Source organism: Oreochromis aureus, linkage group 6 (assembly GCF_013358895.1).
Source record: "Oreochromis aureus strain Israel breed Guangdong linkage group 6, ZZ_aureus, whole genome shotgun sequence".
Lineage (NCBI taxonomy): Eukaryota > Metazoa > Chordata > Actinopteri > Cichliformes > Cichlidae > Oreochromis > Oreochromis aureus.
Window position 1 is genome coordinate 28198836 of NC_052947.1, and position 17384 is coordinate 28216219.

At 36.5% G+C, this 17384-nt stretch overlaps 1 protein-coding gene across 1 annotated transcript; it reads left to right on the forward strand.

Annotated features, from left to right (window-relative positions):
- Window positions 1-12825: 12825 nt before the first annotated feature.
- On the forward strand, window positions 12826-17174 carry LOC116328094 (C-type lectin domain family 4 member F-like). Its single transcript, XM_039613159.1, has 8 exons — window positions 12826-13028; window positions 13171-13260; window positions 13496-13558; window positions 14796-14858; window positions 14936-14998; window positions 16172-16314; window positions 16420-16520; window positions 16661-17174. The coding sequence occupies exons 1-8, from the start codon at window positions 12896-12898 to the stop codon at window positions 16803-16805; spliced, it is 801 nt and encodes a 266-aa protein (XP_039469093.1). The 5' UTR covers window positions 12826-12895; the 3' UTR covers window positions 16806-17174.
- Window positions 17175-17384: the final 210 nt, after the last annotated feature.

The following is a 17384-nucleotide window of genomic DNA, read 5'->3' on the forward strand; positions in this document are numbered from 1 at the left end:
GAGACACATACATAATTAGACCTCTTTTAGAAGGTGTTACCTTATTAGACAAGTATTAGACAGGCACTCTCTACAAACTTTACTGCCACCTCCACCTCAGACATCGAGATCTCTAGAATGGAAATGGATAATACCTATGCGAATGTTGATGGATTTTTAGGAAAACAGAGCAGGAAGAAGTGGGAGACAAATGATTCACAAAATGTTTATGATAATGTGTTGCTTCACAACCAAACTGATGCTGCACCTTCAGGTAATAAATACTTTTCATGTGTTGAGGAATATAACGTGTGTTTGAAAACCTGGCTGGAAGCTTATGAATTTTTGTGATAATTTTCACCCATGTGTTGACTGACGTGACAACTTGATTAGAAAACTGTGAACAAATAATTTTTAAATCCAGCACATAGGTTTAGAAACTATTCAAGTCAGCTTAAAAGTTTAATTTTTATGACTGGCAACCCCAGAAAACTATGTGTACTAATACATACAGCGTATTAAATTAGGCAACTCTATGATATGTCATGCATATAAATGTAAATAATGCAGTGTAAGTACACAATGATTTGGTGACTGGGTTTGAGTTAGTGTCACAGTAAATTTTTCATGTACATGTCAACTTCTGCTGAGCGTGCAAATATTTGTATGAATTCTAAAATATCCATCCATCAACTTCAGCCACTTATCTGAGCAAATAAATATGAAATATTATTAGCTGGGTAATAAACTTTAGTATGCATACTTTAAAAAAAAAAAATGCACTTTTTTAAAAGATGATCATTTTGTTCTTTGTCCCACATTAAAGAAGAAAAAAGCAAAACATGTATGTGGTCTAACTTTTTTCAGAACTCACGATGTAAAGATTAGGTAATAATTAATTTCGTATTAAAAAGGTAAAAGATAAATGAATAACATGTGACTACCAAATAAATACCCAAGAAGGCCTACCAAATATAACTTGTACTATCAGGGTATTGTTAGTCTAAAATTTATTAGGGGAAACACATTGAAGTGAATGAGATGAAATAATTTAGCAATGCCTACATTATATTTGGGTAACAGTATAATAGCTTGCTAATAATAATACTGCATTCTATTTGTATTTGGATACAAATAGTAAGGTAGCCTCAAGAGAAAACTGAAACCTGCACTCTGAGGTAATGAAACCACTGCGTGTACTGATGAATTCTGTGCTGGCTTTTATTATCATGTCAAAATTCAGCTCACTCTGAGTGATGTGATGTGTTCTGTGATGTGAAGCTTTGATAAAATGTACATTCATTTGGTTTGTCTATTATATAGAAGCAAACAAATAATACATTTCTGGTTTTCTTCAGCAGCTGGACATGCAAAGAAGAATTCCTGCAGAGCTGCTGTAGTGTTTCTGGGTCTGTTGTGTCTTCTCCTCCTGGCTGGACTCATTTACATGGTTTTCTTATGTGAGTATTTTTTTGGTATGCTGATGATGCCCTAAGGAGATAACTCTGGTTGAATTTTTTCTTTATTTGTTTATGTGTCAAATGCAGATACCAAGAGCAACTCTGATTGGAAAATGGAAAAAACTCTGTTACAGAACAGTTACAACAACCTGACTGAAGAAAAAGGCCAGTTTCAGAACAGTTACAACGATCTTTCTAAAATAAAGGACAAGCTAGAAAGTGAATATAACTCCCTTAGTGACCAAAGTAAGAAGTTACGCTCCAGTTATGAAAGCCTTGACAATCAAAGACTCCAGTTAGAAACAAAATACCAAAACCTCAGTGATCAAAGATGCCAGTTAGAGATAAAATACGAAAACCTTTATAATGAGACCAGTTTCAATAATCTGGTTCAACAGATAGAGCAACTACAGACACGACTGGAGTCCATGGCCAAAGCCAAAAATGATAATCAGTGAAAGCTGGAAGATTACTATCTTTCATCTCCTCTCAACAACGAAAAAACTAATTTTAACTGGGAAAAAAACCCAGAAGTCTATTAGAAGAAACAATAATGGCATTCATATGTAACTTATACCATTGTACCAAATTATGTGTAGCAACTTGCAAAACTTTGGTAGTATCATAACCGCTAAATAACCTTTGTAATAACTGATGATTCGATTTGTTCATAAGAACAAAGAGTTGTAATCAAAAGCTCCAAAAACAGCAAGTAAAATGGACTTTGTGATGAAGTCATAGGGAGAGTTTTAGAAAATAAGCACAATACATAAAATTTAAATTTCAGATTGAGGCATGGACAAATACGTGCCCTACAGCCCTGATTGTTTCTAGAAAATAATTTATGTGAAAATGAAAATGTATTAATTAGTTGGATGTGACATTAAACGGTCTTTACTGATTACCGTCTACCATCCTGTAAATACACTGCTCCAAAAATTAAAGGAACACTTTTTAATCAGCGTATAGCTTCAATTCAGTTAAACTTCTGTGATACTGATCTGGTCAGTTAAGTTGCAAAGGGGGTTGTTAATCAGTTTCAGCTGCTTTGGTGTTACTGAATTTAATAACAAGTGCACGAGAGTGGCAGCAATGAGTCAACCTACATAATTCAGTTCAATTAATAAATATTGATATAGCTCCAAATCACAATAACATTCAAGGTGCTTTATATTGTAAAGACCCTACAATAACACAAAAGGGTTTTTACAGCTTTTAAAGCGCTATACAAATACAGGCCATTTACCATTTTTTACGTTTTTGCCTTCCTCGTCTTCTTAAACTGTTTTTTCACTAGTTTTGTATTTGGCTAGGGTCAGTGTCACTATTAGTAGCATGAGTCAATATTTCGACCCTAAAGCGGCTCCACAGCAATCAACACATGCCATTGCCAGAAGGTTTTCTGTGTCTCCCAGCACAGTCTCAAGAGCATGGAGGATTTTCCAGGAGACACACAGTTACTCTTACGTGTTTTGAAAGTTTCCCTTTGATTGGCACACACTTCTGCATCTAAATGCATAATAACATTTTCCATGTGTTTGCATCTGCACTGTACATATAAGCATAGATTTTTAGTAGGGAGCATGCTCATCTGGATATTGAGTTGATATAGACTTCAGAGGGACTTTTCTTAACAAAGACTCAAATTAATTAGTCTTTGTTTATATTCTTATCTTATATTTTACCCCAAAAAACTTCATTACAAAAACATGTGTGTACTAAATACTGTGAATAACTGAATTTTTGACTGAAAATAAAACCACTTTGATGGAGCTTTACTTCAAATGTTTTAATTGTAACTTCTTTTGTCCACATTGACTTATGGTGTGCTGACAATGTGTATGTTAGATTATTATTTCTTCAACAGGAAGGTCAGTGTTAAGAATTTAGTGTTAAGAATTTAGAAAAGTTTTCAGTTGTCAAAATTAACATTTTCCACTCTATGTATAACAGTTTATTGTTCCACGTGCCCTTTGTAGAAATTTACACGGTGTGTAAATGCCTGCATCTCAGTGGACAAAGTGTTTAAGGCTTTTGTGGACAGTAACTTTTAGCTGGCTTTTCAACTTGTTTAAATAAAACAGGTGAGCTCTACACTTAAATTGTGAATATTTCAACACTTTTACAACTTACTCTCACGCTACTAGCTTATTTTATAAACCTCTGAAAATTTGTAATTGCATATGTTACAACCATTTGTCACTTTTGTCTGTATCTTGTTGTTACTTTGTCAATACCAGCTTTCCTGTTTTAATATAAATGTATCAGCCAAAGTTAGTTGTACTGCACTGTATGTGTGATGGTTCATGTGGAAATAAAATCTCCATTTAAAAAACAAACAAACATTATCAGTATGGGTTAAAGTGGGCCGGAAGGATATAGAATAGTATTATGAAGGAGGATCCAAGCACAGGCACTTGTGGAGGTGCGAAGGAGATTTATTGTAAAAATAAAACGGCAATAAAATGGCAAACAGAACTAAAGTTAATCTGAACTGGGAAAAACTAAACTACTAAACATGAACACGAACACGGGTGAGCGGAGGCACATGAAGATAGATAGCAGGGTAAACACATGGAGAATACACAGACAGACAAGTGACCAGCACACAAGTAGACGCGACTTAAATACACACAGAAGAACACAGGGAGATTACGCACAGGTGGGGAGCACAGCTGGAAGTAATTGACAAGACAAGACAGGGGAAGCAAAACTGAACACACTCACATGAGACACGAACCTTCACAATAAAACAGGAAACAAGAAACAATTCATAAGGATGCAGACTTGGCACTGAACTAAACCTACATTAAACACAAGAACACAAAACCTGAGAACAAAACCCTAAACCAGAACAAACTGAAACATAGAATATAATATTCAAAACAGGATAACTAAACAATCAGAACATAAATCATAATACAAAACAATACCGAAACATAAGAAACTCAAAATGCTGGGTCAAAATGACCCAGAACGGTAACAATTCCCGTACCTTCACTTGAGTGAGTTATTAAATTTGACTGGAAGGTTTAACCATATGACTTTCAAATTATCATACTTTTATTTTAGTTATGTATTTTTTAGCTGCTCCCTGGCGTTGCATCCAGTTAGGACACTTTGGAGATATTTGGTAAGTATTAAAAATAATGACATCCCACAGTCAAAACAGCCCTTTATCCTTCTCATCCACTGTGATGCATTTATGGTGCACATACGGTACCTCGGCATGTAGCTAGCTCTGCTGAAGAGGAACGCACATAAACAGAGTGGCAAATTATTTGAAACGCTAATTTACAAATAACTCAACAAATATGACCTAACACAGAAACAGTTTCTGTGTATAGCTGGTTAATGTGCAGCTGCTGCATTTATTTAGTAGTAGATCAGCAGGAAATTGCTGCTAATGCTAATGCTAATGCCAACTGTTTCACGGACTAAAGACGGTGTTAGATTAAAAGGATCTTTGATTCAATGAACTGCCAATATAAATCAATCTGATAAAATGGGTCACCAAAGGTAATTAATTCCACTAACTTCCTCTTGTCAGTCAACTTTATGAAAAATATTTTTAAGTAGGTATGCAGCTCTTGAAGGACCACTGCCCAGTAGGACTGACTAAAGATGTGGCTATAGACCATATATACAGATATTTAGACCGTGAGACCATAACACCATCACAGGAACAGGAAAATGGATTTTCAAATACAATTTATGAAAATGTATATGAGACCAAAACTTCATGAGCGGACCTGCTCTCTCAGGTAAGGAGTCTTTGTCACAGCACCTGTCACCTGGGGGGTAACAGGTGCTCTGTCACAGAGGAGGGTATAAACTAGAGTGGGCTTATTTGGATTGGCGGGGAGGCAGACTATGGGTGAGGAGCTAGGTTAGACAGGTGGAGTTTCTGTGGTTGCACAGGTGGTGCAAAAAGAGAGCAGATTTGTTGGAGATGTTACCGGCCTCAAGGCCAGTAGGCTGACTGAGCCGGCAGACCAAAGTTGAAGCTGGAGGTGCTCACAGTCTCCAAGAGTGTTTGGCTTGGAGATTTCTTTTTTTTGTTTTAATTTCTTGAACTTGTGTTTCAGCTTAAATAAAGACTTGTTTTAATTTGATTTCCTTATTTTTGCATCTTGCATTTGGGTAATCTTGATAACTGCACTGGTATTTGAAAAATATTTAATTTCATATTTTAAATATATCGTCCTTCAGAGGAAAAAAGTAGATAGTTATTCAAAGGCCTTATACTTTGGTCATTGGACTTTTATCCACCCACTTCAAAGGGCTCATCTCTGTCATGTAAAACGATCCAGTAAAAGATATAAAAATCTCCATCCAGACGATATATCTATGTTTATGATATGTGTTTACATAAAGAAAAGTGCTAAAACCCCTTAAAATACCCTTAAATTACTAAAAAGCAATGCCCCAATATCATCATTAACTTCATAACTTTAGCATTTATTAGTTTAAATTGTGTTTTCAAATCCAAATAGTTGCCAATTTTCTGACATACTGAGCAATCCAATAAGTGTTTCAGTAGAACACAACATCACATCATTTGATGACTGTTGTTTATGTGCAAAATGTGAATTTGTAACATTTGCTGTCAAATAAATATAGTGAAGTAGATGTATTTTCTTCTGAGATCTGGTGAAATACATGACTTGAATTCATGTTTTAGCAACATTACAAATGTACGATTTGTTGATGTAACTCTTTCTTTAACAGTTCCTATTGTACTTGTTCTCTGTTAACTGTTGATCAAAACCAGGTTACCTTCTTCACTCTCACAAGACTTTCTGCTTTCTGCCATTTTCTTCCCAGTAGAAAGGGAAAAGCATCTAGATATGACTTTCCTCCAATGATAAGGAGACTGCTGACATTATGCTCCACTGCTCAGCTCTGTGAAAGTGACGAACAACCAATCACAGCCTACACAATAATGTGTTGAGATGTGCTTTGGAGAAGCTTTAGGTACAAATGCAATTTGTCAATGAAATTGACTGTACTACAAAGATACATTTATATAAATATAAATTTTCTATTCTATTTATCATATCTTTGACTTCAGAGACTTCTAGTGCTGGTGTAGGAAGACACTGTAAGGTCTAATGTGCTGGAAAATTAGAAAAAAATGTGAAAATATTCAGTGTTCTAAACTGCATGAAAACATTGGTTTGTTAGGTCGCGTGGTGTGCAAAGGTTAGGACCCAAAAGCAGGACACAGATGGCAGACTTACTAGCAAAAAGCAAGCCCTTTTTTGAGGTTAATGTAGAAATTCAGGGCTTAAGAAAGTCCAAGAAGCAAATGAGAAACAAATCCAAAAGTCCGAAAACCATGAGGAGACAAATGTGCAAGAAACTAGTATGAAATTTAACAAACCTTCATAAAGAAAAAAGAAAAATACAGCTCACTTTGGTAGAAATGATGGCTGGTAAAGCAGAAATTATAATGAAAACCATGAAATAAAAACAGACATGAACAACTCAATTTAACAAGAAATTCACTTTCAGAATAATAAGGACATAAATATTTCAAAGAGTAATTAATAATTAATTAATAAAAATTAAAAAAATTAATTTTTAAAAAACCCAAACAGATATCCAAACTGTAATACAATCACAATCCTTAACTGCAAAAGACAAAAATGTGGGACGATTAGCTTGATTCAGTTTATGGACTAACAACAATAATAATAATAATGATAATAATTACAACAACAACAACAATAATAATAATAATAATAATAATAATAATAACAATAATAATAATAATAATAATAAACTTTGTTGAAATAATACCAAAACCATTTTAGAGAGAAACCCAACTGTTTCATATGAGCAAGCACTTAAACAAGAGACAGGAAATTAACAAGAAGAAACCACAGGCAGATTTAATTCCAGGCATGGCGCCATTTTTCTAATTATACTATGAGATGAAACCTAAGAGAGAAAAGATGAGCGTGAGATCAGAATACCACAAATTTTTTGCAAGAACTGAAAAGAGGAAGAACTGTTTCGCAGTTTCTCACCATTCTGCCTCTTCTTCTCCTCCTCAAGACTCTTTATGATGTCAAGGAGCTCTTCATTTCTCTTTTCAAGCATGCTTCTGTCTCTGGTCAAAGCAATGATTGTTTCTTGTAGTTCGCTACAACAACGTGGCCTATTTTGGTCAAAATTTACTGGTTTTAACTGGTTGTTGCCACATAATTCTGTTGTGTGGGGTGAGTCATTCCCCTCGACTAAAACAAAGAAAGACAAGCACTGAACAAATGAAGGCAGTTTGTGGATTAAAAATCAAACACACAATATTTAAACAAAGTGTAGACTTTGAGCTTGAATTCAAGAGGTTTTACAAAGACATTACCTTAGCGGTTTGGAAAATTGTATACATAACCCCCCATTTAAGGTTTCAAACATATTTGGGCAAAAGACTGACAAACAGTTGGATGCCTATTTTTTCTTTCTTTTGAATTTCATAGACAAGGAATGATGCTCACATGTGAGGCGTAAAGCAAGATTGAGAGTGGCTTGTATGATGCACAGCACACCAAAGCTGAGGAAAAGCAGCTGAAGGAGTCGTCTCTCTGAAAAATCAACATCATTTTTAGTATGTTTTAATGTGTGAAGTCTATTCTGTTAAAATGCAAGTCATTTACTGCATTCATATATATATATACATATATATAACAAAGCTAATCTCTGTCATTACCTTTATTATTGTCCATCCCGCATTTCCCACCGCATCTTTGCAGCTCATTTCTAGTCTCCATTATCTCCATGATCATCACTCTGAAGGCATCAACAGAAAAACACTTCAGTGCTGTCTGATCATTGAACTGTTTGTCCTCTGTTGGTGTATTTCTTCAGCAATGACGGGTGAGGAAATATACTCATGTATTGTGGTTAACAGATTTGGAAATGGTAAAAATAGGGGAAGCAAACTGAATGTCTAACGAATGATGAATCTAAGCCTTAAAGTATGTTGTCATGCTCAAGGGCACTTGGAATTGGGGAACAAAACTTTACCCCACCTGACGTATGCATATCTGTTTCCACATAATGTCATATCTGCCATTAGGCAAATTTTTTTCATGATCACTGCTGACACTAAATTCACTTCATCACGTCATCTTTGGCTGACAACTGTACATTGTTTGAATGACTGGGAAACGATAAATGGCTTTTCAACATCTCATACAAAAAACATGTTTAATAGATGTGTCATGGTCCTGAGTCTGTGACCCAGCGTTTGTGTGTGGACTTTTGGTTTATTCTGAGGTTGAGATTCTGTTCCTTATGTTGGTTACTATAGTTAACCCTCTGTTTAATATTTGTATTCTTAGGTCGCCTTAGTTTTCCTATCTATTCTTTAGGTTTCCCCCCCCCCTCTGTTCCACGCCCCATGTGTAGTCATGTCTGGTTGTTTATGTTTACAGCGTGTCCCTCGCTCTCTCAGTTTTGTAAGTTGCATCTCAGTGCTTGTTTCCCTGTCTCGTTCCGTCACGCAGTTGGGATCGCTGGTTAGACCCTGTATTGTTTGCAGTGTGAGAGGTACCCCAGGCTTCCACAGGATTTTCTCCCTGTGAGTTACTGTTTGGCAGGAAGCCATGGGGACTGTTGGACCTAACTAAAGAAAACTGTGAGGAATGTCCAAGCCCGGCTAAAAATGAAATTCAACACGTTCTGGACCTGAGAGGGGTAGGCCAGGCCGGATGGCTCCCTGATCTTAGTCGGGTGACGGGAGTAGGCAGCTGAAAAGCTGCTGCAAAGAGAATGTTTGCAAAGAATCCATCATACAATGCTGTGTGTGCCAAGTCCTCTATTCTATCATAGTTACATAATTAAACAGGAAGAAGTTAGAAGTCATAACAGTGAGTGGATGGAGAAGAAACATCCACATATGTTTATACAGCCAAATATGTGTAGCAGTTTGTGTAGCTGTTACAAGATTACCTAAGTTTTGCAATCTCCAGCATAACTAAAGATTGGAGTTATAGAATTTATGAAAGAAAAGAGTTGTGATTGAAATATTCAGAAACAGCAAGTACATTGACTTTGTGATGAAGTCCAAGGCATAAGTTTAGACATTAATTATCTGAAAGACTAAATTTTAGATTGAAGGCATGGACAGATATGGAAATACCTAAAGCTGTTTTCAATTATGTGCACTGCAGCCCAGACGTGTAGAAATTAATTCTTTAAGAGAGAAATTCAAATGTCTCAAGCAACTGGATCTGATATTAAACTGTTTATTGATTAATTTTTACCATCCTTTAAAAATGAAACATATTTGAACACTTGAATGCATAAAAATCAAATTTCATGTGTTTTTCCACCATCTTTTAGACCCATATTATTCATATACACAGAGTAAGCATGCTAATTCACTCAGCTTGAATCAATTAAGTAGAAAATGAGCAAAAGAAGGAAAATTAAAACATAGCTCTATTTTCTGTTGCCTACATTGTAGAGGGTGAGTTTGACTGAGACTACTGTTTATGCTGTCTTTATACTACACAGTATGAAGGTGGAACTCAGTGAATTTTCTTGATGCATTCTCAATCATCCAGGAAAGTAAATCTCCAAAAGTTGAATCTGTTCATCTGGACGTAGCGTTTTTTGTGGGAGAAACGTTTCGTCACTCAACCAAGTGACTTCTTCAGTCTCAGCTGACTGCAGGTTTCCACAATCTTATAAACAGTACATTTGCATAATGACTGAAACCAGCCCACTGAAGGAACAATGGGCTGGGAGTCAGTTCTTTAATCATAATTATGCAAATTCTCATGACCATTGATCAACAACCACTGACCAAAGACCAGTGATCAATGGCCATGAGTACCATTCACAGAGAGTTGGGGAATGGCTGCAATCACAGCATTGTAAGATGGTGAAAGATGGACCCTTAGGCCCCCTCCTTGATTCAGAAATGGTCTTTCTCTTTTCACATAAATGGTAAAATGGTAAATGGCCTGTATTTGTATAGCGCTTTCTAGTCCCTAAGGACCCCAAAGCGCTTTACACAACCTGTCATCCACCCATTCACACACTGGTGATGGCAAGCTACATTGTAGCCACAGCCACCCTGGGGCACACTGACAGAGGCAAGGCTGCCGGACACCACCAGTAGGCAACAGGTGAAGTGTCTTGCCCAAGGACACAACGAACGAGACTGTCCAAGCCGGGGATCGAACCGGCAACCTTCCGATTACAAGGCGAACTCCCAACTCTTGAGCCACGATCACCCCTTGATGCCCCTTGAATGGCCTCCTTGACTCCGTGCTCAAACCAGCGTTCCTCCCTGTCCAGGATGTGTACATCTCCATCATTGAAAGAGTGTCCACTGGCCTGTCGGTGTAAATAGACTGCAGAGTCCTGGCCTGACGAGGTAGCTCTTCTGTGTTGTGCCATCCGCTTCGCCAGAGGTTGTTTGGTTTCTCCGATGTATAAATCCTGGCAATCCTCCTGGCACTTAACAGCATACACTATGTTACTCTGTTTGTGTCGGGGGACCCGATCCTTGGGGTGGACCAATTTTTGGCGCAGCGTGTTTTGGGGTTTAAAAGCCACAGAGACGCGGTGTTTAGAAAAAATGCGTCTCAACTGTTCCGATACTCCTGACACATATGGGATCACTACAGGTTTTCGCTTGGGCAGCGGTTGTCCTTCTCTCCTGGATCGGCTGGAGCTTTCTTTAGGTGTCTTTCTCCCACAAAAAACGCTACGTCCAGATGAACAGATTCAACTTTTGGAGAACTCAGTGAATTCATCTTAGCATTATTTTAACTTCATTAGTTTAACTTCAAATTCATCTCTGCTATACTAATTGTAAGCTAACTCTGACCATGATCACCCCATCCACTGTGCACCACTCAAACACAATGCTTTATTTTAAATTCATCACATTAATGCAAGCTAACTAGAATATCCTGAACTACGGTGTATGTTCATGCAACCCTTAAATAACACATTAGCCTACCTCAGTTGGTTTTCGCAGCAGCTTTCACAGCATGAAATGCCCCATGAACAGACCCACTATCTGATTTAAAAACATGAGCACAACATGAGCAGAGGTTAAATCTAATTTCCTCTTCCTCTCCTACACTGTCTTTATCTTTCTCCATCACTGAGTGAAGTTAACTTTTATTTCCCTGTGAAATACAGTAGCTGTACTTTTAGCAAGCAACCCACTGTGTAACAAACTGTAGACAGAAACAGTTTGTGTTCACCAATGTTTGTTGATCTGATAGAAATGTTGCATTTGAAATTACCTGATTTTCTTGCTCCTCTTCTGTAGTGCTAGCTAGTTGATGAAGTACGGCAACTGTAACTTACATACATTTGCACATACGTTTGGCTCCTCCTTCCCTTTTATGCCACATATGAGTCTGTTTTGAAAATGTAGGGAGTAAAAAGTACTCATATTTCTTTACAAATGTAGGGAATAAAAGTAAAAAGTTGAATAGATTACTAAAAATTCTACTTAAGTACAGTATTAAAAGTATTTGTACTTCATTACTTCCCTCCTTTGCTGGAATAATTCAAAAATTATTGGTAATGCTTGGGAAAATAATTACTGGAACTCTTAACTAAAATGTTCAGGCACCTCTGATAGGGAGCTGTACTTCAAACTAACTTTTTATTTAAGCTTGTTAAGAAATATATATATTAAGAATAAACTCTGAAGAATACACTGAGGAGCCAAACATTTAGAATGACAAATTAACTCTTGACAAAACTTACAAAACTTAACATAATGCTCTGGAGGTTTCTTACACTATGAATGTGTTATGATTCATCAATTTTTTAAATTTGCATTCTGTAAGAGCATGCCAATTTTTGTGCTTTTGGTGTAGTGAAGTATTAACCAGTTTAAACCCCCCATTGCTGTGTGGATACCAGTGTCTAGAGTAACTTTTAAGGTTAAAGTTTATAATTAACCAAATAAAGGTCTCCATTATAAAAATTCAGGCAAATTATAAGATGCAAATAGATATATAGAAATATCTTTGTTTCTTCTGTTCACATAACTGTTTTAAAATAAATGTCTTTATAATCAAACTAACCAGACAGGCAGTAACACAGCCTTAAGAGACAAACATGAAAAAACAAATATTTTTCTTTTGAGTAAATACAGTAGATAAAGAAATGATGATAATAGAATGTATGACAGAAGTAAAGAGCATGGATGGTAAAGTTTCATTTTGATAAAGTACAACTGATTAAAAACAAACAAACAATAAAAATGAAAAAAAAAAAAAGACAGGAAATCTGCTGCTTGCTAGACACTTTTGTATGTGTCTCTTCCTTCCTGTCCAATGAGGTTAAAAGCACGATGACATTTTCTTGAAAAAAAAAACAAGACAAATGAGGAAGAAAGTATTTTCCGGTGTAAGCAACTTGAAAAACAAGGCACAGGGACTAACGCTTATCCAAAGTCACATTAATTTATGTTAAACATGAAGGGCCATGAAGATGAATCTGGTATGGTTCTGGATATTAGAAACCTCAGCTCTCCAGCCAGGAGTGCTGCCTTGAACCGGTTCACTGATGAAAGTGTTGAAGTTGCTACATCTGTGCCAGGTAAGACACAATGAAATTTTAGTGTTTTTGACACTTTTTACTCTGTGTAATGAATGTGTGTGTGTGTGTGTGTGTGTGTGTGTGTGTGTGTGTGTGTGTGTGTGTGTGTGTGTGTGTGTGTGTGTGTGTGGTCCTTTTACAGGAAGAAAGCTGCATAAATGGGTTGCTGGGAGCTTTTGTCTCTTATGTATCCTACAGGCTGCTCTCAATGTTTCCCTGCGTCTGGCTCTGCGTAAGATGGCTTTAATTATAATTTAAAGATCTTTTTCTCATCTTAATAAATGTTGTTATTGTGGAAACAGACAGCAGAATGGTCTACCACCACTGGTCTAATACCACTTATGTATAAATCATGCATGATGTCCCTAAACTAGTTTATAGTTACAGTTATTTAAAAAAAAATAGTTTTAAAGAAAAATGTTGTGTTGGGTGGTCATAATCTGATATTATGCTAACCTCTCCACTAGGTACTGAGGTCACCTGTAAAAATCTAACTAATGAAGAAGACAGTTTGACGAAGATAAACTGTGGTAAACATCATGGGGACAAAAGCCCTCTAATAGTCACAAATAACTGCTTATTAAATATTGTGCACACATAATTTGTCAGGTTTTATAAATGCCACATATTAATTAAATAAAGCTGCCAGAAATATGAATAAAATGTTACAGTATGCAAACAAACACGAACTATATACACTACCAGTAAAGTTTGGACACACCTTATCATTTAATGGTTTGTCTTTATTTTTACTACTTTCTACATTGTAGATACATACTGAAGATATCAAATATATGAAGCAAGATATATGGAATAATGTAGCAAAGAAAAAAATGATGAAGAACTTGATGTATGTTTTATATTTTAGATTGCTGAAAGTAGCCACCCTTTGCTTTGTTGACAGTGCTGCAAACCCTTGGCCTTTTCTTAATTAGCTTCATGATGTAGTCACCTGAAATAGTTTTCACTTCACAGGTGTGCCTTGTTTGGGTTCATTTGTGGAATTTCTTGCCTTCTTAATGGGGTTGTGACCATCAGTTTTCTTGTGCAGAAGTCAGTTTGGTACACAACTGACAGCCTATTAGAATTCATGCTATGGCAAGAACCAATCAGCTAAGTAAAGAGAATCGACAGTCCATTATTACTTTAAGAACTGAAGATAAGTCAGAGATCTTTATGAGATCTTTGGTTCCACCCGTCGTGTGTCTGTGCAACAGAGAAAAGGTGAACGGATGGTCTCTACATGCATGGTTCCCACCAGGAAGCATGGATGAGGAGGTGTGATGGTGTGGGGGTGCTTTGCTGGTGACACTGTTAAGGATTTATTCTAAATATTCTAAATTGAAAGCACACTGGCCAACAAGTGCTCAGCATCTTTGGTAACTCCTTCAAGACTGCTGGAAAAACATATCAGGTGACTACCTCATGAAGCTCATCGAGAGAATGCCAAGAGTGTGCAAGTTATCAAAGCAAAGGGTGGCTATTTTGAAAAATCAAAAATATATAACACATTTTGAGTTATTTAATCCTTTTTGTTTACTACATAATTCCATATGTGTTCATTCATAATTTTGATGCCTTCAGTGAGACTACAATGTAAATATTCATGAAAATAAAGAAAAAACATTAAATGAGAAGGTGCGCCCAAACTTTTGACTGGTAGTGTAGAATTTCATACATTTATGCAATACATTCAGTTTAAAATTATACTTTTTTATCATGCTCTGCTTATGTTCCAAGTGTTGGTAACCTCTCTAAAAATATCAGCTTTGCAGCAGGATTCTATGAAGAAGGAGCTAGAAGAGCAGAAGAGGCAACTCGATTATATGGGTGAATACACGTGTTTCCATTAGTAATCAGAAAACTGGCAACGTATGTAACAGCTCGTCTCTCTTATCTTATGGCAGCTTCGCAGGTGAATGTCCTGACAAACGAGAGAGAGGAGTTGAAGAGGAAGCTAGAGGACTTTGGTAAGTGTGAGCATGAAACTCATACCAGTGAAGATAACATGATCATATCGTTTTCTTGCTACCAGGGTTGCACAACCAGTTATCGGGTATAGGTGAAAATGCTCTTTATGGTTTCCTTACTTAAGACTTACTGTACTGCCTTATGCAGAATTTTCTTTTCTTGTTTTAGTCATTGCTGACATTGCTGTTTGGTTTTGTTTAGTTTCTGTTCTCCTAAGTGACGTCTGTTTTTGTATTTCATCTTTCTATGTTCCCTGGTCTCCCTCCTATCTTCCCTCTGTGTCAGGTTCATTTTATTTTCCCGGTTCTGTTGTTTCTACGTGTTGTGTTGTGTTGTGTTGTGTTGTGTTTACTTCCCCTACTCGTTATATCAGTTGTATTACCTATTCCCTTTGTTGCGACTTTCATCCATAAATAAAGCCGCGGCCGGCTGAGTTGGTTGTGTCCCTGTGACACGCCTCCAATAATCCATAATGAGTCGTACTTGTACTTTGCGCATTTATTTTAAGAACAAAACAAAAACAAACTTTTGCGCTTTCAATCAATTTACAAATAGCTCATGGAATAACTGGTGTACCGAAAAATGACGGTCAACAGAAAAGTTTGCCCACAAACCATTCACCCAACACACCTGCTGCGAACACCGACCTCAGGTAAATAGACAGTGACCACACCCACATGTCATCAGCTGAGATGCAGGTACAGCTATACACCTGTGCCACCATAACAAATAAGCAAAACATAAACATTGACTTTGGCTCTTACACCCTTGTTATCAGGAATATATATTGTGTCTGTCTCCCTCCGTCTATTGTGGCACCATCCCTCAGCTCTCTTATCTGTGTGTACCCTAGCTCTTTATCTCCCTCCTCCAGGTATCTTCTAGTGCTTTTGATCTTGTGTAGTTTGGGCTTTCATCAATAAATGTCCATTTTGAGTTTACTCCTTCCTTCTGTGTCTCTGCATTTTGGTTCCACAAATAACTAGCTCAAACAACAACACATGACAGGGGAAATACCATTTCACAGCACTACATATACACAATACCAAACAACACTCTGTGATTCAAATGAAAACTATGTTGTATCCTTTAACATTTTACACTTATTTCACAGGTGTTATTTAGGTTTGTAGAATATTGTAACTACAGTTTATTCTTTCTTCTCATGAAAGCTCACTATGCGCAACAAGGTTGGCTGTATTTCAACGGCAGTTTCTATTATATTTCTTCAATCGCGAAAAGCTGGCAAGACAGTAGAGATAACTGTTCGCAAAGAGGCGCAGTCTTGGCGATCATCAGCAGCAGAGAAGAACAGGTATGTTCATTTATGATATAATTAGATAACAGAGTGAAACATTTAAGTAAAACAAATGTGTGTGACATCATTTCAATGGTTGATTGCTGCATGTTTATGTGTAAGGAATTCATAAGGCAGCAGCAGAAGGTAATGTGGATTGGACTGACTGACAGAGAGACAGAAGGAGTTTGGAAATGGGTGGATGAGACTCCATTAACAGCAAGGTTTCCACTTTAAAAATTAATCAAATGAAATATTTCCTCTATTTACATTTTAAGATTGTAAATATTATGAAATTGGTGATTTTAAGTTGTTTCTAATTTGCATGTGTTTGTGTTGTGATTTTATCCTCTTTATCTTTCAGCTTCTGGTACTCTGGGGAACCCAACAATTTTAAAGGCAGAAATGAAGATTGTGTAGTAATAAATCATTACTATTCTAATGAAAACAACTGGAATGATGCTGTGTGTGAAAACGAATACTCTTGGCTCTGTGAAAAACATATGTGAAACAAAATATGTTATATACTTTGACAAATCTCACACTGAGGTTTCGTTTCTTTATACTATGAGCACTTTAATTTAAATTGTCAAACTGTTGCTTGTTTTCAAATGTTAACTGAAGGAAATGTTCTCCCTTCAATCTGCATACCACTTCATTTGTGTAGCAATCATTACTTCCTGCAACAGAGTACATCTACCCATATTTAGATATGGATAGATAGAAGTATAACTCAAGTGATTTTTATTACGTGATTATTCTTATTTGATTTGGGTTTTCAGAATCAGAATACTTTATTTATCCCTAAGGAAATTATGTGGGTTACAGTTTTGCTTTCTTCCTGCTAAATCGTTTTAATAAAATATCCTGCATTAAAAAAGTCTAAAATGTGAATGTTCTCTTTTAAGCCCTTTGTGAAACTGTAAAAGTAAAGACCTGTGTATTATTATATCTCACCCGAGTGTTCATACAGGTTAATCAGGCTTTAAAAATTAACAGATCTTTGGGGCCTACTTTCCAGGCCACTAAATCTTAGCCCAGTTAAATACCAAGTGCACAGATTATAGAGAAAAACTGCTGATAGCGGG

Excerpts from the sequence above, each read along its gene's own strand:
- LOC116328094 (XM_039613159.1), top strand. The coding sequence starts at position 12,896 with ATGTTAAACATGAAGGGCCATGAAGATGAATCTGGTATGGTTCTGGAT. Across the intron at positions 14,859-14,935 it reads GAGGCAACTCGATTATATGG|CTTCGCAGGTGAATGTCCTG; the intron begins GTGAATACACGT and ends ATCTTATGGCAG. Across the intron at positions 16,315-16,419 it reads TCAGCAGCAGAGAAGAACAG|GAATTCATAAGGCAGCAGCA; the intron begins GTATGTTCATTT and ends TTTATGTGTAAG.